General features: G+C 50.0%; 2 protein-coding genes and 1 long non-coding RNA gene across 4 annotated transcripts; all 3 read right to left on the bottom strand.

Moving 5' to 3' along the window:
- Positions 1-1,608: 1,608 nt before the first annotated feature.
- On the bottom strand, positions 1,609-15,367 carry LOC117892216 (mucin-5AC). Its single transcript, XM_034798316.1, is given in 9 exon segments — positions 1,609-2,223; positions 2,285-2,426; positions 2,480-3,375; positions 3,433-3,531; positions 3,533-3,556; positions 3,614-3,777; positions 3,837-4,232; positions 4,299-6,374; positions 15,164-15,367. Coding segments are annotated over 9 exon segments (4,068 nt in total). The 5' UTR covers positions 15,234-15,367; the 3' UTR covers positions 1,609-2,022.
- LOC117892223 lies at positions 15,368-18,846 on the bottom strand. Of its 2 annotated transcripts, none has more exons than XR_004648710.1 (3): positions 18,734-18,846; positions 17,345-17,523; positions 15,368-15,553 (listed from the first exon to the last, which is right to left on the bottom strand). It is a non-coding gene; the product is annotated as an uncharacterized LOC117892223 (long non-coding RNA). The 2 variants fall into 2 exon arrangements; XR_004648709.1 differs by having other exon boundaries at positions 18,451-18,795.
- Positions 18,847-19,765: 919 nt separating this feature from the next.
- LOC117892217 (inner centromere protein) lies at positions 19,766-22,632 on the bottom strand. Its single transcript, XM_034798317.1, has 7 exons — positions 22,469-22,632; positions 22,210-22,378; positions 21,091-22,156; positions 20,933-21,029; positions 20,214-20,865; positions 19,951-20,144; positions 19,766-19,917 (listed from the first exon to the last, which is right to left on the bottom strand). The coding sequence occupies exons 1-6, from the start codon at positions 22,535-22,537 to the stop codon at positions 19,951-19,953; spliced, it is 2,247 nt and encodes a 748-aa protein (XP_034654208.1). The 5' UTR covers positions 22,538-22,632; the 3' UTR covers positions 19,766-19,917.
- Positions 22,633-23,064: the final 432 nt, after the last annotated feature.

Below are 23,064 nucleotides of genomic sequence, written 5' to 3'. Positions count from 1 at the left end.
GCAGCCAGCAGTCTCTGGCTCTGTGCGAATTGTGTTTATGGCTGTGGGTTTGGTGCCTCTTTGTTGCACATTGCCAGCAGTGGCCTGCCCTTGCCGCAAGTCTGACGAACTGAGGGCTAACTGGGTGCTAGCTAGAGACATAATATCAGCCCGTAACGAGCTTCAATCGGTGCACACAAAATCAAGTAAACTGCACAAAAAAGTGGCCAACAAATCGCAGCAAATGGAATTTCGGTTTTGGGGCCGATTTTATGGCCACGCCATGGCACGACGCGGATCGGCATGGCAGCCATCTACATACGTGATTTGATTGGCATCGATTGCAGCGTCATTGCGAATAAAACCCAGCGAAAAAAGTTATAAATAAATGCGCAAAAAGAGCGCCAAAAGAGTGGCAGCCAAAATGGGTCAAGCAGCATTTAAAGCTGCAAATCAAAAGCCAAATCAAAATTCGAAATTCGAAATTCGAGATGCGAAATTAATTGCAATTAAACGGAGCAGCGGTGTCGCAGCTACTAGTCACAGCGCTTAAGATAATTACTAAATCAGCGCCATTAGCGGCACTCAAAGGGCGAGCCGCAAGCGGGGGGCTCCACGACCTTTAACACTTCCACACAGCCACACAGCCACACGTCCACACGTCCAGCCGTTGATTAATTAATAAGTTTCGGACCTGGCATTGAACTTCGACAGCTGGTCTGTTCGTTCCGCTGCTAATAGCCCCGCAATTCATTGATGATGATCTGCTAAGCTCAGTTGTCGACTTGTCAAAATCATAATGGGGGGGCGTTCCCCCCCACACCAATCCTCACTCCTCTCAGCCGCCCTCTCTCTCTGCCGTAACGAGCTCAAGTATGTCTGTCTATTGTTTATGGGCATAGCCGCCGGGGGGCGACACCTTTCAACCCCATCATCTTTTGGGTTGCGCAAGGGCCCTCGCGGTGCCTGCCACACGCATGCGCAGCGCCCCGAAAATAATTTTCATTTGCTTCTTCAGCATTCTGGCCGCAAGTGTATTTGTGCGTGTGAACCAAACCTGAGAGAGCAGCTCCAAGACTGCCATAAATTGGAGTGCCTCTCGTTTTCTTTTCCGGACGTGAGCGGTGAAATTTCATAAATCATCAGCGGATTTGAGGCTTCCCCTCGATTACTAATGACGCAGAAACTATAAATAATCCTAGCCGAAGTGGATCCAAGTATTTTCACACTTTTTATGCATTTTATTTATTAAGTCTAAGCACTAAAACGACTTTTACGCGCGCAAACAGTTTTTCTTAGAAACTCCCTGCCTTTATTTTGAAACTTCGCGCCCTTTGCTGCTGTGTACAAACAGCACTTTACAGCACTGCTTACAGCTCACTAGTTGTCCCGCTCGCACAGCTAACAGCAGTTTCACCCAGCTTAAAGCATGCGTTAGAGCGAGCCACATAGCAAACAGCTGTTGCGCCCGGCACATAGCACATGTTAAAGCGAGCTGCAACTATAGGCTGCAGCGAGTTACAGTTTCTGAAGCACTGGGCGGCACAATTTGAGCGCCTGAAAATGTAAGCAACTTTGGCAGCGATTTTTGCGCTGTTCCTCAAACTTTTAACAACAAATTCGAGTTTCATTTAACACTAAGGTCTTTTATTCATTTATTTACATGCACACAAACTAAATACAGCTACAAACTAAGGCTAATTTCATGCGTTTTTGACTGCAACTTCAATAATTTAAGTTTAGTTTTAGTTTAAAGTTTAAAGTTTACAATTAATGATTAGTTGTTGTGCTAAATCGAGGCTAAGTCTACGCTTCTCATGCTGCTAAGGGGGGGCAGGACACAAAATCGCATCTCAGCTGCAGTCGCCGCGGGGACTTGCAGTGGAAATTGATTTTAGGCCAAAGCGCGGGAACCTACACTAAACCTACACTGAGGGGGGGAGGGGAGGGAGTTGCTGCCTATGTACAGGGTTAACTGGGCTGGCTGGGCTGGCTGGGATGCGCTCTGATCCAGTCCCAACGGGTGGCGGGTGCTGCGTGGGGTCACTTCATGTAGTAGCTGCTGGGCGCCCGCCCGGAGGTGTAGGTGGTCATGGGTATGCCCTGTGGCCCGGGCATGTGATTGTTCCCCGCGGAATGCGTCACGGACTGGTTCTGCGAGCCGTACAGATGATCCACGCTGCTGTTGCCAATGCCATTGCCCGACGGCTCGTAGTCCACATCGTAATAGATGCCAGATTGGTTCTGCAGAGGGAGAAATTTAAGTTTCAATTGAGGCAGCAGCTAAAGGGAGGCTGGCACCCACCGCTATGCTGCCATTGCTGCGACTCTTGGGGCGTGGCACTTGGAAGTTGCGGCCCAGCAAGTCCGCGCGATCCTCCTCCTCGCTGGAGCTGCTGTTCTCCAGCGTGCGCATGCCATTCGAGCGCGGGCCCAGGCCAAGTCTTCTGAGTGAAAGAAGGGATAAGAAAAGGCAACCGGAAAGGGTCTGTGCTCCTACCTGGGTAATGGCACTGGCGGTGCCAGACTGGCGCTCGGGTGCATTTGCATGGTGCTCTGCAGCGACATGCCGCCCAGCGTGCCCATGCCCATGCCCATGCCCATGGCCCCCAGGTTGGGGTAGGCAAACATGGCCGAGGAGGGACGCGTGGGTCCAATGGGCTCCGCCTGCAAAGCGAAACAACTTAGAGATTTGGAGCGGTTTTAAGGCAACTCGCAGCTCACCCCGTAGTGATTCGTTTGGGCCATCACATCCGCTATCTGTGCCCAGCGCATGCGGTCCTCCAGCGTCACTTGGTAGCCCGCCTGCGGCAGTCCCGCGGCAGACTTCAGGGGCGCCGTGTTCATGTACCCGAAGACGGGCGAGCCCATGGCATTCTTTTGCTCGCGCTGCCAGCGACGGGACCACATGATGAGGCAAACGAGTGTTAGGACAATGATGACAATGGCCGCCACGGAGGCGCCTATGGCCACGCCCAGCACCTCGCCATCGATCTCGCACTGAGCGCCGTAGTGGCTGGAGTCGCAGGTGCACAGCTGGCTGCCCTCGTCGCTGTAGCTGCAGCTGCCGTGGTTGTTGCAGTACGAGTCCAGACACGCCTGACACTCGCGGCCCGCACGCTGCGGCTGATCGGCCCAAGGATCGCGCAAACCCGCCTCGCAGGCGCAGCGGAAGCTGCCCCAAGTGTTGCTGCACGTGGCGCCGGGATGGCAGTCGTTCAGCTCCGGCGACTGGCACTCGTCGAGATCCTGCAGCGGCGAGACGGCGCCCTCGGGCGAGCTCACATACAGCACGGAGTTGCCAATGTTGTTGTTCCGGCGGTGCAGCACGCCCAGCAGATGCTTCTGCACATCGCTGCGTAGATTCGGGCGCAAGGTCTCCACGCTCTCGTCCAGCTGGAAGGCAACAAAATGAGTCTTTTGGCTGGGCTATCGTTGGGACTCTCCGCTCACCTTTAGGGTCATGTTCACGTAGACGCCGTTGCCACCCAGATTGGGATCTCCGCGATAGATATTGTTCACCTTGGCCTCCATAAACTCATCCGAATAGGGGCGTCATGGACATGGCCGAGTCGAGCTGCGGAAGGGGCACACAATTAGACTTGTTTCTGGCTGCGCTGCGCCTGCTGCTTACCGCTCTAATGGACTCGTAGCTGAGCTGCCCGAAGGCTTCGCTGTGGCGATCCATCAGCTTGTGATCCCACACGATGCGATGCTCGTAGATGCGATCCACGCGCAGGCCCAAATGGAAGGAGATGACGCGGCGACACGGCTCGCGATGCTTGCGACGGGAGTAGCCTGTGGGGGGGAGGGAAATGTGAGTCGGGAAAGTCCTTGAGTGGGCAGCAAATCCTCACCTGGCCTGCAGTGACAACTGGACACGCCGCTGTCCGTCTTGCAGCGCTCGTGCTGCGCCTGATCGCACGTCGAGTCATCGCCCACGATGCACGTGTCAATCCGCACAGGCGGCGGCGTCGGACGCTGGCGATAGTGCGGCCGCGTGGGTCCCGCATTTGTTGTGGCTGCTCCTGCACTTGCACCGGCACCGGCACCAGCAGCTCCCGTGGATTGACTTTGTCCCTGCAGATCCACCACTTCCGTTTCGGGCACCACATAGCCGCCGCTGCTCTGAGTGACGGCATTCGCGGGTGGAGACGAGGCAGCCACTCCCGGACTTGAGCCTGGCAGCTGTGGCAGCTGTGGCAGCTGTGGCAGCCGTGTCGCTGGTGTTGTGCCGCTGCCAGCGGGCGCATCTGTGGGATCACCAAAGAGATTGATGTAAGTGCGCTTGCCATCGATCGAGACGAAGCCATCGTCACCTGCTGCCGACACAATGATGTCATCCTGCCGCAGTCCCTGTCCCTGTGCCTGTCCCTGTGCCTGTCCTGCGCCGTACCCTCCGTACGGCTTAATGTTGATTGTCTGCTTGGAGCCGCTGCCCTTGGGCCCCGGGCCCTGAATGGCCGACAGTGTCACGTCGAAGATCTCGCCATAGCCGGGCGGCAGCTGCTGTCGTGTGGGCTGTATGGGCGGCTTGGGCTGCACGGCAGCGGCAGCGGGGCGCGGCCGGCCCCCTGGCTTGAATTCGGGATCGTCCAGCACGATGCCGGGTCGGGGATGGTAGGGATTGGCAGGCGGTGTGGCACTTGTGTTAGCAGTGGAACTGGTAGTGGAACTGGGACTGGAACTGGAACTGGGCGGCTGTTCGCTCGTGGTGGTTGTGGTTGAGGTGGTTGTGGTGGAGGTGGAAGTGGTGGAGGTGGAGGTGGAGGTGGAACTCGTGGTGGAGGTGCTGCTGCTGCTGCTGCTGGAAGTTTCAATGGCGAGCAACGGTGTGGCCGTCGTGCTGCTGCTGCTGCTGCTGCTGCTGCTGCTCAGAGCCGAGCTGGGACTCGTCTCCAGTCCGGGCGTGCGATTGGCCGTCATGAAGATCACCTCCTCTGTGGAGGGATCCAAGTCCAGGCCCTCGGAGCTGTCCATGGGCATGGGCACGTACGCGGAGGAGCTGGCGGAGGACATGCCACCCAAGACGGTGTGCACCACGGAGCTCGTCTCCACGATGGTGGTGTAGAGACCATCGACTGGCTGCTGCTGCTCCTGCTTTTTCTTCTCTGGCTTCGGCTTGTGCTTCTTCTTGGGCGCTGTGGGCGTGGTCGAGGGTGGATTGGGTGAGGTGGAAGGCGGCGGCAGCTCATCCTCCACCTCGCCACCACCCCCAGTGGCATCTGTGTCTTGGTCCGAGACTTCGATGTACTGCGCATTGGCATCCTCGTTGGAGAACTCCGAGTCGTAGGTGGTGTCCGTGGGCAGCACCGCGTCCTCCAGCGGCTGCTGCAACGCGGGAGACTGCTGCTGGGGCTCTTGGGCCACCTGCGGCACAACCTGCGGCGCTGGCAGCGGCTTGTACTGCGGCAGCGGGCGACGACTGCCACCCACGCTCGTCGTGATCGGCGGCCGCGGCTTGTTGCGGTACCAGGGCGGCCGATTGCTCACGAAGCCCGGCCGCAGCGGCACAATCTGCTCGGGGATGGGCACGCCCGTGATGAAGGGCCGCTCCGGTCGGTCGAAGGGGTAGGGCGGCGGACGCATGGAGGTGCCCGGCTTCTGTGCCTCGTAGTCGATGGGCGGCAGATTCTGCGTCTCCGAGATGCGCGGCGGTCCGCGGTTGTTGATCCTGCTGGCCGAGGGGCGGCGGACGACGCCCTGCGTGTTGGCATGGACATTGACGTTGCCGTTGAGCAGCTTCACGATGCCCGTGATGATGTCCTGGATGTCCGGGTTGCCGTTCTGCCGGGGACTATGCGGCGCCTGGGTGGCACTGCTCGCCGTGCCCGAGGTGGCAGTACTGCTCGGACTCGGACTCGGGCTCGGCCTGATGGGCGGGGACCCCGACGTAAGCGGTCGCAGGTCCCCCGCCCCTAAAAAAGACTGCTCCAAGCTGCTGCTGCTGCTGCTGCTGCTGCCTGTGCTGCTGCTCCCCGTTAACGTCTTCCCCGCTCTGGTTCTCTGCGTCTGCTCGGGCTGCTCCTCCTGGCCGTCGTACGTGCCCGTGGGCTTGATGTTGTAGTGGAAGTATCTGCCCGCGGACACATCCTTCTGCTGATCCTCGCGGTAGTTCACATCGTTGGGTCCCAGGTGGGCCTTGCCAGGTGGTCCGAGCTGCTGCTGGTGGTGCTGCTCGTGCAGAATGGGCGACGCCGAACGCTCCACACGCTCCGCACGCGTCTCGTTCTCATTGTCCTGGTCCTGGTGCTGGTCCTGGTCCTGCTGCAGCGTGGACTGGCTCTCCGCCAGGCCATTGATGGAGTCCGCAATGGTGCTCTCAATGCTCAGGCGATCATTGCGCTGGCTGCTCGACTTGGGGGAGATCTGGGAGATGCTCTCGTGCTGCGCCCCTGCAAAGAGAGAGAAGCAACAAATCGTTGGAGAAAAGTTGATTCATCAAAGAACCTTCCCACTGCTGGTTTCACTTTTCACCCTGCCACACCCCGCACCCCTCTCTCCGGGTGTATCTGTTGCTGTCTTCGCTTTGTCATTTTCAACGAGTTTCATTTGCATTTGCAGAGCCCCCAGGCAAGGCCCGTTGCAAGATCAGTTTCCATTCCATCTGCAGGCATCATTTGTTTTCCATGTCAAGTGTGTGCCCCCCTTACTCCTCCTCCCCCTGTGCTGCTCTGGGGCCTATTCTTTTCACTCTCTTTCCATGTGTAATTTCATTGGGTTTTGCCTTCAAAATTGTGGACTTGGAGCTCGCTGCCTGCCTGCACATCTGTCACAATTGTGAAGGCCCATTCCACACACAGATGCAGCTCGCAGCTCGCAGCTCGCAGCGCCAACTCACAGCTGGATCTGCTCTTTGAGCTGGGAAGAATTTCACAAATTGCTACGTCAAGCGTTGAAAAGATGCCAAGACATCGTCTGTTGTGTGTGTGTGTGTTGGAATCGTGCTGGAATCGTACTCTGATGAGCGCTGTTTGTCGTTGTAGTTGTTGGCTTTAGTTGTAGTGGCATGTGGCATGTGGCATCTAGTTGCTGCTTGCCTGTGGCTGCTGCTGCCGCTGATTTTGATCTTTTTCCTACGCCTTTGGCTGCTGATTTTCATCATTTTCCTCCGCCTCTGCGTCTGGCTGCCGCTGATTTTCATCATATTCTCCTCTGGCTATGGCAGATTAATGAGCAAAGCCCAAAATCTATATTTAAGCAACGATTGCTACGACTCGAGCACTTCCGCTGGCAAAAGACTCGCCAGATTCGAGCCAATAATCTTCAGTGATTCTCGGCAGTATGAAATGGCAGCCCGAGGCCTACAGATTCTGTTAAACACAGCCTGAAAACTCACTCGAAATGCCATCTATGATCAGTCCTAGATCAGCTCTTCCTTGTCTAAGTTCTGCCTTCTGCAGTTCCCATCGAAACTCTACTCGAAACTGAACAGAACGAAGAGCCTTGGCTCTTATTTGCTCACCAATTTGACAGCTCTTTTGCGCCCGAAAAGATTTCTGGAGATTTATGTGCCTGCTGCTGGCTTTCTATGGCCACAAAAGAACTCGAACCAAAACCTATCCATCTTGCTCTGTCTCTTCAATCTCCGCTTAAAGTGCCGCCAACCAGTTTGTGGCCCAAAATGTGTACGCAAATCTGTGCTCAGTGCTGGGCTCACAATTCACACTTTAACACGCCGCAGAACCCGCACCCCCCCGGAACACGTTTAGTTATTGAGGCTTAGCCCAATTGTGGGTCTGGCTCTGGGTTGGGGTCTCGCTTTCACCTGTCGCTCACTCCGCCTCGAACGGGATCAAAACTCTGATTGAAATATGAACAAAAATAACTTTGTTTCACTTTCTACTTTGTTTTTCATTTGCTTTTAATATAATTAGCGCTTCCTTGTGGCTGCCAAATGCGCTCCAGAGACACAGTTTTCAGTTTTCAGTTTTCACTTTCCTCGCCTGGCCGTTTCTTTTTCACTTTTAATCGATGCCAAAACTGAGTTGTGCGGATGAAAGTGAGTCTGGATTGCCCGCCCGCAGGCTGTGAAATGGTCAGAAAGAGTGGAGCTGGGACATGGACTGGGACATGCAACTGGAACTAGACCCTGCCCATGCTTGGCTGTTGGCTGTTGGCTGTGTGTAAATGTGCAGCAAACACATTTGAAATGAATCACAAAAATTCAATTGCACTTTCACGGCTGCTGCTCCAGCTACAAATGAAAGTAAAACTCCTCCAATTGTGGCTCGCTCTCGAGGCTATGTGCCGGGTTGAATGCTCCCTCGGCTGTGTGACAATTCAGAGACTGTGGCAACGGATAATCGTACTGGCAGACAGCAGGCAACAACGTCATTAGTTCCAGGCGCTTGCCTACACTAATTTGAGGCGCTACCTCAGCCCACGACAAGAGGCAGAGGCCGAGGCAGAGGCAGAGGCTAAGGGACGTGGCAGTGGGGAGGTGGCACAGCGAGTTGGCTGCTCGATTCGAGACTACAACTTCAGCCTCTACTCCAACTGCTGCTTCCAGCAAATTGGCAATTTTCAGCGCCGCCAAATTGACGACAGAAAATCACTTTCTATTTCGCTGCACTTCGAGCACTTCGAGCACCAAAAAAGGCCACCAACGGACACACTGCCAAGCCGAGGCCAAATGTGGAGCTGGCGTGGATAATTGCTGACGAAATGCTCATAAGTAACTACAACATTTGGCACACGTACAGGCAGCCATTACGCATACGACATGCCAGCCCCAAGACACAGAGCGGAGGAGGAGGAGGAGCAGCTGGAAGTGGAGCTTTGATTATGCAACAATAACATTTGTCATGTTTTCACCACAAATAAATGCCTGCATTTATATAATTATAAATAAATAATGCCTGCAGCTTAGGCCCACAAAGTAAAGGCAATTCCGGCATAAGTTTTCATATTTGTGAGGCTCGAAACTCATAGAAAATTGGTGAATAAAAGGCAGACTTTGGCTTAAACAAAGCGCCAGCGTTTATGTCTCTGAATCTCTGCATTCGACAGATTAATCTTTACATTTAAGCAGCAGCCTTTGGTCAAGCATTCACATTTCTCAGACAATAACCAACAGGAAATATTCCTCAGCTCTTTTGACAAAGCCAACTCAGACAATATATCTCTAAATGTATCTAGGCCCGAGCTGTGTGTGTTTGCAGCTTTTATGCTCAGTTGTTTCTGGCTCTTTGGAGTCATAAATACAGCCAAAGATTTCTTTTGTGAGCCACGCCTCAAGAGCCTCTCCCCAGCCAGCTCTAATCTGCGTCTCAAGCCCTGACCTGTGTTCCAATCTTCTCTGAGGGCGTTGTCCAGTTTGCGGCATTTAAAATTTGATTTAGTGCTAATTGATTTGCTGCGGGGCAACATCCACATTCTGGCCACAAACTTTCGTTGTGTTTGGGCTCATAAACAACAACAAAAAGCTGAGAGCCACAAAGGAAAGTCGCGGCAGCCACAAGAAGTAAAGTGTAGAAGATATTTCATTAGCAAAGCAAATAGAGGAAATTCCCAGCCGCAACTCCACACTTGACAGACAGATGGAGGAGCAGCAAGCAGCCTCTCCTCTGGAGTGTTGAAAAGAACTTGAAATGTGTGTGGCTGCTCCAGCCTTCAAGGCTCTCTGGTCTGAGATGCATGAGCAGCAATTAACAGCAAGACGAATGAGCAGACAAGTCCCAAGACAGAGACCCAAGACCAAACGCAACTTCGGCTTCACTTCTCACTGCACTTGAGACGCAAACTGAAGTTTTGGTGGTGTAGTGAAATTTCACTGAAAAATTGATTTTCTATAGCTTTTCGCTTTTCGTGCGGCTTTGACCATGACGTTTGGCCTTTGATTTTAGCATTTTGCATGTGTTTTGGCTTTAGCTATGCCCAAATCGAAGGCATAGGAGTGCTGGAGATAATCCCTAAAGCTTTCCTTTTCTGCGAGTGTACATGGTGGCAGCCTGTGGAAGGTTTTCTTGCAAAAGCGAATGACCTTAATCAAGGTCTAAGTCGACTCTGATCTAACCGCCTTAAAGCACAGACTCGGAGTCAAAGCCAAGTCCCAGACTCAAACTCAGTGCCAAAGCCAAAGCCGGTTGCAGTCGAACTGCATTGCTGTTGCCACTGCCGGTTACGCTCCACAGCGACTGCGGCTCCCCCTGGCGGGTCCATGGCTAAGCCAAAATCCAAGACAGCAGCAGGAGAGAGGGAAATTTATTAGCAGCAGCAGGAGAGAGGGAAATTTATTAGCAGCAGCAGGAGAGAGGGAAATTTATTAGCAGCAGCCACTGGATGCGCTCTGTTGCAACTCAGGGAAAAATGAACACTGGCAAAATGTGCGGCCATCCTCGTATTCGATATCAATGGAGCGGGCTGGTCTGCTGCCGAGAGAGGGCTGTTTGCTGCTGCTATCCCCGAGTTAATTGCTGCCACTTGTAAAATCTAATTCCCCCAAAGAGCTGCTTAATTAAGTGCGGCAAGCAGAGGTACAACAAGAACGCATTCCACTGCCAGCTAGAACAATGGAGAGACTCGCGGGACTAATGGCCCTGGACACAGACCCCAAGCAGAGCCCAGTTCCAGTCTCAATTCCCAGTTGGAGTCCAAGAACAAGCAACCAGATTGTAAGCCTATAACTAGCTGCAATTTAGCAGGCGATAAGCGATCTGCACGATTCCCTGGGATAAAGAATGCGACGGCGCATAGTTGAAATGTTTGTCGTGCCACAGTCATAGCCTCAGTGCCTGTCCCTGCCCCTGCCCCTGCCACTTGTGACGTGCAAAGTTTCCATGTATTTCCCGTGCCGCTGCTTGGGTCAGTAACCCAGCTTTGGCTGCTGCTGCGCGGAGTGCGGGGCGCTACACTAATTGAACAATTAAAAATCACATTTTAAGTGCAAGCAAAAATGGAACAGCACAGAACAGAACCTGGCCAAGAACTGGCACACAAATGACGCCCCTTCAGGCGAAAAAAAACACGTTCCAACTAGCTTAGAGCCAGGCTGTGCTTGAGAGTTTTATTGATTGATAAGTTGTGCTCTCCCTCTCTCGCTACATTTCTCCATTTCTCTCTCTCTCTCTCTCTCTGTCTCTATGCTTCTACCGAAATGAAACTGTGTCAATGTACCCACAGTAGCCGCCACCAAACGGAAACAAGTTGCCGGCCAATATGGTCTTAATGGTCTGTGACAAGTTCAAGTCGCTGCGGCAGAGACTTTGCTGTTGCTGTGTGTGTGTGTTCTGTGTGTATCCGCATCTGTGTTTTGCCTCAAATATAAATCTACAACAAGTGACCAACAGAACCGGCTGCCACTCCGTATATAAAAAGAATCTATAGCTGTTTATGTACAACATAAACTCTTCTATCTGTTTGAATGTCTTGGCTTTCTGTCTTAGCTTTCTGTGTCTCTTTTTATTAGGCTACTTTCTGGACTGCGTGCCAAATAGTGGAAATGGGTAAAGTGGCTGTCCAACTGTAGCTTTGTGTGTCTCTCTCTCTCTCTCTCTCTGTGTTTGTGTGCGTGGGCTTTATTGTGTCATGCCAGGCCCGTCAGCCCAGATACAGGCAGGTGTGTGTGTGCGTGCGTGCGTGCCAGCTAACTGCACCCATTTAACGGTGAATTTACCTGCCAGCTTACACTTCGATATTCGAGCTTCTTTTTGTTTTTTCGAAACTTTGTATGTGCCTATTTGTTTTTCAAACTTTTTCTTGGCCTAGCTGTTGGAAATTTGTGGCTAATATTTGCTGATAAATATTTTGTGGAGTTCTTAAAATTGTTTTAAGTAAAAGTCGCATATTTAAACAAATTCCTAAGCAATTACTTAATGATTTCTAATTACTAAAATTGTAAATTCAAAGCATTTCTTTTTGTTTTAGAACTTAAAAACCAGCAACAGAATTTAAAATATTTTTTCTTTCTGTTAAATTCGGTTAGAAATTCTCTTTCTGTTGCCAGTTTGTTGTCCAAGTCTTTTGTTTATGCAAAAATAAAACTCGCTGCTGTAGGAATGTGAGAATGTGCGGCTGCCAGAAGCGTTTCCAAATGCGAACCGGTTTGAAGGGAAAGGGGCAACAGCAGAGTATCTTCATTGATTGCCATTGATTGTCAACGCCGCCAGATGAAAGGGTTTCTATCTGTGCCTCTCCCGCTCCCACTCTCTGCGAGACTTGTATGGCCTCGGTCCAGGACAACCCATTAAAGCAGAACGAACATGAAGCCCAAAAACGAGATAAATTGCGGGCACAGCGCTGTTACTTTCCGTCTACCTGCGCCAATTGTTGTGTCTCTCTCCCTCTCCTTCTGCTTCTCCTGCTGCTTCTCCTCCCCCTTTTTCTTCTCTCTCTTTTGGGTGTGTGCAACTTTCGTTGTGCCGAATTTCATTGTACAATTTTGGGCATCTTCTATACGAAACGCCGCGCAGCGCATCTCTCTTCTCACGGGAAAGGGAAAGTACGTATGCAGTTATTGATACTGCCACGGATCTGGGATTGGGTTTCGTGTTTTGATTGGCTCCAAGCTCAGGCAGTGCGCGCGCCTTCGATTGAATGGTCGCCGCGACAGGGCTTGGCGGGGGTGGCGAAACGTTTACGTTAATTGAAAACGAAAGATGAGCGGAGAAGCAGCGAAAGAGCAGCAGCATGTGGTCTGCAGAAAGCGAAAGGAAGAGAGAGGGAGAGGAAGCTTTTATCGAATCAAATAAGAGAAAGAAGAGCGCTTCATCCCATCGACATATTCTTCATTATGGATTACGCCGGCACACCTGTTCATACACGAAATTAATTGCATCAACATTCCATGGTACTTCCATGAGCGCCCCGAAGCCCGCCAAGAATCCAGCTAAATCCAAGTAAAAAACCTGCCAAACGAACCTCCACCTGCCTCTTGACCCAATAAAAACTCAAGCGATAAATTTTTGTTCAGCCTGCAAAACGGCAACGACGGCGGCGGCTTCTTTGCTTCTTCTTCTGGCGCATTGAGACACAATTTTTGTTGGCTCTTTCTTTTGCTTTTTGATTATTTATAGTTTCTCCCACCAGCCCTCTCTCTCCTTCTGGCACTCTCTTTGCAGCAAGTGGGCCATGTAACAGCATTGTGCCAAAAAAAAAAGAAAATACTGACAAAAATGTGCAGGAAAAATTGTTTATGGCAGCAGCTAATCTGAAAATGTAATCAGCTTAACAGTTGGCAGCGAAACGAGAGAGGCAGAGAGCTGGAGGGAGGCAGAGCGAGAGAGAGCGAGCACTAAGTCAATGGGTTAGAGTGTCAACAGCACCGCGCATCGAATGGCAGCCAATCTCTCTCCCATCGCTCCCATCCAGCCCATCGATTGTTTTCATTGACTGATTCCATGACTCGGGAAAATAAAAGGCCAACTCATGGCGCTTTCTTTGACACTTTTCCAGGGTGTTCCGTAGCAAAGCTTCGTTATAGTTCCACAAATATCGACGGTCCGGCCCCCTAAAAAACGCCGTTACATGGGGCTATAACTGTTACCATGGCATTGCCTCGTCTTCTGTTTCTGTAAGTCCATAACTCAAGTGAAGATTATTTTTAATTAAGTCTTACTCCCTGCTGCCTGCTGCTGCTGCTCTCACATCTTTTCACTTTACCCAATTTAGCCGCTGCCTTGTTGGCGGCTTTATGTAAATTCCATTTGGATATGGAAAGGCTTATTAGCTGCATGAAAGGTTCCCCAGTGCCAGTTGCAGTTCCAGTTACAGCCACAAGTGTGTGCTGCTGCCTCAAATGGGCCAGTAAATAGTGCAGTTAGCTTTAATTGATTCCAACACACACCCCCTTCCACCCTCATCGCAATTAAACGGTTACAGTGGCTGCCTAATGGCAAGTGCTGTGGCTGCTGGCAGCAGCTTTCCATTGGTATGCACAAGCAAGCGGTGCATGAGAGCATGTGGAATGCATGGAGAGCATGTGGAATGCGTTCCACAAAGCACACGGTGGGTATGGCTCTTAATTGGGGAGGGAATTTACTTGCATGGGAAATGTTGGATTTTAATTAAATGCAAATACAAATGATTAACTAGAATGCATATGTATTTGTTGTTAAACAAAGTTATTTGAACAACAAAAGGGTGTTCTCTGCATGTTAAAATCTTTTCTCAGTTTAATTTGTAACAAAGCCAAGGCATAGCTTATAGCAGAATGGCTTTACCCTGCCCTTTGCCAGCAGTTTAATAACCTTTGCATTTTACCACAACTAAAATTATATAATCACCAATACAGCGAACGCTTGCCGATTATCAAGCCGCTTCTGCTCAAGTCATAATAAACATTAATTAACTTGGACTTTACGCACGTCACGCACTTGGCAAGGCGACAAAGAAAACAAAGAAAAAACCCAACCCAAGTCCAATGAATCGCGGCATGAATAATCGCGATTGTGCAATACCAAAGTAAACCCCATGATTCACCCCGGATCAAAGCGCTGCGATGATGGTATCGGGTCTAGCAGACAACCCAGTTTCGTGATGGATTTTTGAGACATTTTTGAGACATTTCCCCCACACACAAAAATCAACAGAGAGGCATGCGACAGCGCAGAGTGGGTCAAACCCGTATTTCAGTGGCAAAAAAAATTAACAAACTTCTTGGCCCACAACAACTGAACACAACTGTGCGGGTGTGCAGATAGAAAGACAAGCGGACACACAGACAGATAAATAGAGTACACAGGTACAGTCTCGTTGTGCACTTCATTACGCTTGGCACAGTTTTCCATTTGCAACGAGTCCAAACGAGCCACCGAACCTATGCGCATTCTTAGTAACGCCTAATAAATTATGCAGCAAGCACAAGCTTTCTAAAAAAAACACACAAAACAAAAAGAAGCTAAATACGAGGCACGTACGAGCCGTGTCGGAGCATCTTCATCGACGGCACACGTACACGCGGAGCATTGGGAGAATTTATGTTATTTTTTCATGCTCTTTTATTGCTCAGAATTCCATGGAAATGATGGGCATTTTTTGATCAATTCAAATAGTTCTGGGTATTGGTAATATCGTAGGCTTTGTCTTTAAAAATTCTCAAATTTGCTATCGGAAACTTTCATCCTCTCCCAGTGGGAAAGTTGGCTGGCTGACTGCTTGTTCCCTTGGTTCAATTTATTAACTGAACTTAACTGAATGTGAAATTCTTTTGTTGTATGCCCCCCTCTCCACTCTGTACACTTACCTGTTGTTTGGATGAGCAGCAGCAGCAATGCCAGCCACATGGCCATCATGTGTCGATGGTCTCTTGGCATTCTATTGTTGTATTCGTTGGGGATTGCTAACGCTGAGAAGTTGCCACCTCTGTGGACTGTTCCACCGCCTTCGTCTTCGTCGCCGTCGCCTTCTCTGCCACTCGATTGTTTACTTTCTGTTAAGTTTTGTGGCTTTCGTCGCCTTTTTGCATAAATCCAATGGCTCCTCCTTTTTCTTCTCCTGCAACTCCTCTGTGCCACACTTTGCGGGTTTTCAATCTCTCTGTGTGGTTTGTTTATGTGTTTTTTTTTTCAGATTGTTTTATTGTTGAATTGTAGTTTGTGGTGGCATTTTGCTGCTCTCCTCATGCAGATTTATGCTGCAAAATAAACACAAGAGAGAGAATAAATTGTTAATAAAAATATTCTAAAGTTTGTGGCTTGAGTCTTTTGTTGCTGCCAGTACAAAGTGCCAAAAGAAAAGCATTAGCAGACATTCCATCAGTGAGGTTAGCACCAGGCCATATGTGTCCCCCGAGTGATCTACAATTGCTTTTGGCCCTTGGCCCCACGCTTATGTAAATACTTTTGGAAACAGAAATACTTTCAGCAACAGTTTAGCTGTTTCGATGATTGCATAAAGTCTCGGGGCTTCGTTCAACAAAAAAACTAACTGCAATCTCCAGCTGATTGAAATGCTAATTTTGATTGATGTCCAGCGACTGCTGCGCGCACAGAAATTGGTTTGCAGCGAAAGTTTTTGGGAGCACAATCTCGAGGTGTCAGCAAAAGCAAAAGTGAAATTCCAGGCCAAAAACACAAATGTGTCTACCACTCGGATGTACATAAATATCTACATCCATATGTAGATGCCCCAAAAGCCATTACCATGCGATGATCTCTAATCGATCCTGGGGCTGGGGCTTAACGAACGATTACCGAATGTGTCTCGAGTCGCTGCTAATCAGAAGCCAAAACAAGATCAGGCCGCCGCAGACCGCAAAAGCAATTGTGCCGTGCATTAGATGGAAAGTGAAAGCATCGAGGCGGCATACAGAGGAGCGGCCACAATCGGGGCGGTGGGGGGCAAAGTCAAAGCCAGAGCAGCGCAAAGCCAAAGGTAAGCAAAGGAAAGGAAAGGTAAAGGTTGCTGTTCGCTGGCTGCTGGCTTTTTGTTTTGCTCTGCTACGTGATCTCAGAGCCGGACACGACCGGATTGAGCCGGTAACATGTGCAACATGGGGTTGAGTCATGCCCAGAGACCGATTTTAGGCAGTCTTTTACTTTGTATTTACAATACCCTCAGCGAGGGTATGCTAGAATCTGACTAAGGAGGGAACCTATGCACATTTCCCGTCTGTCATTCTGTATTAATTGATATCTGTAAAATGTACATCTTGCACTCTGGTCTCTATATTCCTGAGAAGTAAATCAATATCCCTGTAAGGTAAAGGGTATCCCCATCTTCGACCCTTTGCGACCGGCTCCTCTTTCTTGTTTTCGGGATTTTCGTGTGGAACCTTGAAAAGAAGTTAACGGGTACGCATGGAGAAGCGCGAATGAAATAGAAAGTTTTCTTGTAAACAAACAACAAAATTTGTTGCTTCGTGGGCGTTGTTGTTGCTTTGGAATTGTGTCTGTCGTCGTTTGTCATTAAATGACTCCATTTCATCATTTTCCTGCTGTTGCTGCTACGACTTTTCCAATGAATGATTCGCCCACGCTGGCGCTTGTTTTGGCTTAACTTCTCTTCTGTTCCTCTCTTTTGTTCCTCTCTTCTGCCCAAATCCGTAGGTATTTTACCAGATTTGCTTTCTTTTCGAGACTTTTTTAACACCCCAACGGAAGTTGCACTCGGTAATTAGTTTTTGTTATGTTTTCATCTTCTTCTCGGGTTAAATGACTCATGGAATTTTCATAAAGGTTTTTTTGGTGCTCTTTTCGGTTGCGCAACCCTCATATTTTTGTTGTGAGAGAGTGGAGAGTGGAGAGTGCAGAGTGGAGAGTGGAGAGAAAGAGAGTTGCATAAGACTCTTCTTGTGACTTTGCATTCGCGCAAAAGTCTGCAGTTTCATCTCAGATAATACTAAAGAAGTTGGCAGAATGCTCATCTCAGACAGACCCTGCCCACAAATTTCTTCTTTCATTTTTCTTTTACCTCCCAGACTCACCTCAAAACACTGCCATTAATCATGTGATTCGCCAATTCACCAGCTTTTTGCGATTGATGTTTTCTGATTATTGTTTTCCTTTTCCTTTTTTATTTCTCTTTCTATTGCACGATATTTTCAATTAGTTTTTGCACATAAGCAACGTTACTAATGGAACAAATTTCACCCAAAACACAAAACTGCAAAAAACAGACGGAGAGGCACAACAAATTGAAGATATCCGAAAGCCAGCCATGCAGCATGGAGAAGGATTGGGATTGGAGTGGAGTGGAGTGGAGGTAGCAAAGAGGTTTGCCAGAAATGCGGTTTTGTGGCTTGAAGGAATGTTAGCTTTAAATTATCGAAAAGCAAAAATCAAGCGACAAGCAGTGGACAAGATGGAGGGAGGGGAGGGGCAGCTGCTGCTGTTTGCTGCACACAAAATTGGCACAAGTGCGCGCAAAATGGCACAAGTAACAGTATTAAATGCTGGAACGGGACACTTGAGTGGGGAGTATCATAGAGTAGAGCAGCAGGGGGTAGGCAGTGGAAGGGGCGAGCGCTCTTGGCAATTTAGCAGAGTGAACAGGCCAGATCACATTGCGGCGACAGGCAGGCAGGGAGAGAAGTTGTGTGTGTGTGTGTGGGTAGACAGGTTGACCACGGTGGAGCATATCCGGCTAGGAGTGGAGAGTCTCGCTGCGTCTCTCTCTTCATTTTCTGCAGTTTTGCTATACTTGTGATTTATTATTAATCGTTTTTTTCTTTGCTTCCACAAAATTTCAATTTATTCACATTCTTTTTCATATCTTTTGCAGTGAATGGCCCGTTAATTGGCCAGCAAATAGGTGCAACAAACACTGGGCAAATTATAAAATTTGCAACCAATTCCATAGCGGCGGAACTCAACAACAGCAACAATGCAATAAAAAAAAGCCGCAAGACACAAAAACAAAGTTACAGCCAAAAGGTAGCGCGAAAAAAAGAAAGTTTTTTTGATGTTTTTGTTGCCGCTGTACATAGGCACACACAACCGCATATATTTTTGCTTTTCTACACAAACACACGTACACACAGTAAGAGAGAGAGATACGCGCAAATATCATTTATTCGTTTTACATTATTACCTTTTGCGGCTGCTTCTTCTAGAGATAAAGAAAACACTCTATTTTGTTGTTGTGGTTGTTGTTTTCTTTTACGCACACACTTTTGTAGCTTTGAGCTCGTTTTAGTTATTCACTTTTCATAGATTTAAGCACGCACACACTAACACACACACACGCGTAAATATGTAGCTGCCCGGCAGAGTGGCTTCTTCAATTTGTGTTGTTGCTGTGTCGCTTCTTTCTTTCTTCTTTCGCGCGTCTTCTACTTCACCGTCGCCGTTTTACAGCTTCGACGCTGTCTTACCAAAAACACACCGCTAACACAGGTGTGCACCGTTCGATCGCCAGAGACTGACTAAGGTGGAGGCTCCAAGCCCCCAAGTCGTGGAACGACAAGAAACCAAGACCCAAGCGCTGCAATCGGTGAACGAAGAGTGGATGGCAGACAGCGTATTGAAAGGTATATACGACTTGGCAACACGTTGAAGATGGGGAGGAACAAAGGAGCAGAGAAAGCACAAACTGTTCATTAGTTCTTACATAAATAAATGTTTCAATACGAAAAAATGTAAGCTTCAACCACAAATAATTTCGCGCAGTGTAAAGCAATGAACCGGTTTTGGCGTGGGCAACTTCGTGCTTTAGCTGCACACACAAGCGCACTGCTAGGTAGCTCTGTAAGGGTAACCAAACGCCACCGTGGATCCGTGGTGAATTTCCAACCAGAAAGAAAATAACAACAATTGAAAGTGGCTATTTATTGAATATACAGCCATTAATCCGATCGCAGATTAGGACTACGCTGAACGTCCTTAGTTAGGGAATTTCGCGTTGCTTGTTTTGCGGCTCTAAATTGCGATTTTCAGGCAGATCGGAACAGATTCCATTCCAATCATTGGCAATTACCATGCAAATTGCAAACGCACGAATTCAAATGGAAAATCCTTAGAGTTTTTTGGTTGCAATTCGCTTGCAGCTTGTGGCTTGGGGGGAACCGGGAAAGGCGCAAAACGTGTGATGAAGAGGAGGCAAACGAAGATTTGCCGCTGCTCGGCTCATCATGCCACAAAACCATGCCCCATGACCAGTGAAATTGTGTTTGCTGTGCTGCGTTGCTCGTTTTCTTTTTCACCTGCGCCTTTCCACACTTTTCACGAATCGACAGCAGCAGCAGCGGCAGCGGCAGCAAGAGCGCCTGCTCATTGTTAATGGAAACACCTTTGGGGCATCAAAACAGCATTAAAGCCCCCCCAAGCATCTCCATTAATTGAGCACGCCGGCGGCTTTAATAGTTCTTAAGCAGTTGGGTATTAGTGTCAGAGGGAATCAAGCGAAGTGGAATGGCAACGAGCGGTATCTTGCTTTACTTTATTTTATTAATTAAACAGCATTTATTCGTAAATATATTTCATAGTTATAGTACATAAATATTCGAACATTTCCCATTGACAATATACTAAGAAAAACAAAGGATTATTTAGATTAAAATTTAATTTAACATTTAAACATTTAATAGAGTGGCTAATATTTGGGGAGCTCCGAGTAGCGGGGCGGCGTGGACCAGAGCACACTGGAGTTGCGCTTCAGCTGGCTGGGATCGATGTTGGGGAATATCTGCTTAAGGTCCGGCGTGGTGGGTGCCACCGAGAAGAAGCTATCGATGATATCCGTGGGGCAGTGGCTCTGCATGGCAACCGCTTCGGCGCGCACATGACCTGCAAAAGCGACACGAGAAATCGGTTTTAAATCGAGGAACATTTGGCCAAAGCGAATCCCAAACTTACTGCGACTCCAGGTGGGTGCCGGTGGACGCTTGTGTGTGACCTTGCCCTCGTCGTCGGTGGAGTCATCCTCGTGCAGCATGTCCCAGGTGTATTTTGTCTTCGGCGGCGGTGGCAGCATCTTCTTCTTGGCGCCCGTCAGCTGCGCCAGCTTTTGCTGCTCCAGCTCCCGCTGCTTGGCCTTTTTGAGCGCCTCGGCTTCCTCCTGCTGGCGCATCTTACGATGCAGCTCCTCCAGCTCCAGTCGCTTGCGCTCCTCCAGCTTCTTGCGCTCCTCCCGCACCTTGGCCCGCTCCGCCGCCTGCTTGGCTCGCTCCTTCTCCTTGGCCTCGCGCTGCTGTGCAGCCTGCAGATGCTTCTGCTCGCGCAGCTTCTTGCGCTCCTCGGCCAGCGTGTGCAGACCCTTGCGGAAGTCGTCGCCGCTGTTCTCGCGCGACAGCGTCTTGCTCGATGTCGAGTTGGTGGACTTCAGATTGGTGCCGGTGGCCGTCTTCAGCAGCGTCGTCGCCTTCGAGGCACTCATGGGCGCCTTCTTGGGCTGCCCCGCGCTAACGGGCAGTGTGCTCGAGCTCTGAGTGGGCGTATAGAAGCGACCCACAGTCGGTGGCTGCAACTTGCCAATCTTGGGCGTGATGTTCGATGTTCCGGGCGTGCCCTAAAGAAAGGAGAGACACGAGAGTTATCAATCGTGGAAGCAGGTGGGAAGTGCCTCCTTCACTTACCGCATTCTTGGCTCGCGGTGCACGCAATTTGCTCTGTGCAATGGCCGCATTCTCGAACGCCTCCACGCGCATCTTCACGGGACTCTGGAGCAACGGACTGCGGGGATGGAACAACGGGCAATAAATGGCAATCTATGCAGCTTCCATTTCATACTCACTTGAACAGCTCGTGCGGGCGACCGGGGGGCAGCTTCATGGTCTTCACATTCGAGAGAAATTTGGCCACCGGCACCACCCTGTCGTCCAGCGACTCGTCCTCGGTCAGCAGACTGTTCCGCTTTGGCTCCGACTCTGGCATTGCTGGCTGCCGCTTGCTGGAAGTTACTTCGAAGGTGGCGTCGGCGGCCGCTATGCTGGGACTCACATCGTTGGGCGCTGGACCCAGCACAATGGTGGCGTTCGACAAGGTCATCGTCTCATTAACAGCACCAGAAATCTGTGGCTGCTGCTGCTGTGGCTGCTCCTCGATTGTTGGCTCCTCAAGTGCATCCTTGTAGATGGAGCGCTCCTGGGTGCGCGACTCGCAGCTGTTCTTGCGTGTCCGCGAGGACACCGGCGAGTTCTTATCAATCTCACTGAAGCGCTCCACCTTGATGGGTCGATGGCAGGCGCCGTCCTTCTTCTTCTTGCGCAACTTCTTGGACACATCGGCCACGGCCAAGGTCTCATCTGTGGCGGTAGATGCTGTTGTGTCAGCGGCAGGCAGCGCTGGCGCGGTTATCTCGCCCGACAGCTTCTCTCGCTTCACTTTCACGACCAAATTCTTGGGTAAGCTCTGTTTTGGTATCTCACTGAGCACCACTGGAGCTGCCAGCTCTGGCTCTGCCTGTGGCTCATCCACGGCTGCTGGCTCCTCCACAGCTGGCACCTCAGGCTGCGGCTCGGAGGTTGTACTCTGTGGCCTGCTGCTGGCGCTGGAGCTGTTAAACTGCGAGACGCGATGCTCGCTCTCCACCTTCACGCGAATCAGTTCCTCGTCGCTGGGACGACGCATCTTGCGGTTGAGCGAGGGCTCCTTGAGCAGTTTTTCCGACTTCAGCTTGGCCGCACGCTGTGGCCGACCCGAGCTCGTGGTGGTATCGGCCAGTGTGGGCGGCGGTGGCGGCGGCATTAGCGACGCGGTGCTGTTCAGCTGGCTCTCCTCCTCGGCCACGGCCAGCAGCTGGAGGTTGCTCTGTCGCGCACTCTGCCTGCCCGACGAGTCGGCTGTCACATCGTGCACATCTGTGGAAGGGAGCAGCGTGAGATTTGCTGCTACATTTTTGAACAAAACTCACCTTCGGCCTCGTCCGAGTTCTCCGACAGCTTCGTCAGGCGCTTGGGCCGCTTCTTCGTCTGCTGTGGCGTCACCGAGGTGCCTTCGCTCTGTGCCGGAGCACTGTCTGCTGGCTTGGCTTCTTTGAACTTGATGCCGTAGAAAAGTTCATCCAGTTCCCTGAAGTGAGCCTGCAAGCAACCAAAAGAGAAAAAAAACCATAAGCGTCGTCGCCATATTGATCAACGTGTTCCGTGTCCACTCCATGCTCGGATAAGTACCTCTCTGATCATCTGCAGCTCCAGCTCCAGCTCCGACAGGGGCCGCATTATATCCAACAAGTCATCCATTTGGCACAAAACAGAATCTACACAAAATGCGCAAAGTTGGCTTTATTTTTCGTACCCCGTTTAAAATGGCGGCAATAGCGATGCGTGGTGTGACCGCGGAATTATCGATCAAATATACCGCACAGCCCTCAGAGATATACCGAAATATACCTTCTGCTTTTCAAAATACTATTTACGTTACCGCAAATCCTAAATCATTAGGGCTGTCACCACCAAAACTATAGTTTAATTAGTTTTTAAATCAAATTGTTCAATCAATTTTTTCATAAGGAGGTTTCGAGAGAAACGAGAATATTATTTGCTGTTATGCGCACAGCCGACTGCTCTTTTTACAACACTGAACGGTGCGGAAAAGTTCCCGCGCAAATTGTGAAATTATTGGCTTATGCGTCTGAAATGGGTAACTGTGCACGTAAAAAATGTTTTAAATTGATAAATATCAGTAGTGAAATAAGATAGCAATGAAACCAGAAAGATAGCTACTAAAAGAGCAGTTTACATGTATACTAGACACAAACACAAATAGC

This window comes from Drosophila subobscura, chromosome E (assembly GCF_008121235.1).
Source record: "Drosophila subobscura isolate 14011-0131.10 chromosome E, UCBerk_Dsub_1.0, whole genome shotgun sequence".
NCBI lineage: Eukaryota > Metazoa > Arthropoda > Insecta > Diptera > Drosophilidae > Drosophila > Drosophila subobscura.
The sequence above is the reverse complement of the archived record's forward strand: the minus strand, read 5'-3'. Positions and strand labels throughout refer to the sequence as shown.

Excerpts from the sequence above, each read along its gene's own strand:
- LOC117892217 (XM_034798317.1), bottom strand. The coding sequence starts at position 22,537 with ATGGATGACTTGTTGGATATAATGCGGCCCCTGTCGGAGCTGGAGCTG. Across the intron at positions 22,157-22,209 it reads GAACTCGGACGAGGCCGAAG|ATGTGCACGATGTGACAGCC; the intron begins GTGAGTTTTGTT and ends TCCCTTCCACAG. Across the intron at positions 20,145-20,213 it reads GGCACCCACCTGGAGTCGCA|GTCATGTGCGCGCCGAAGCG; the intron begins GTAAGTTTGGGA and ends TCGCTTTTGCAG.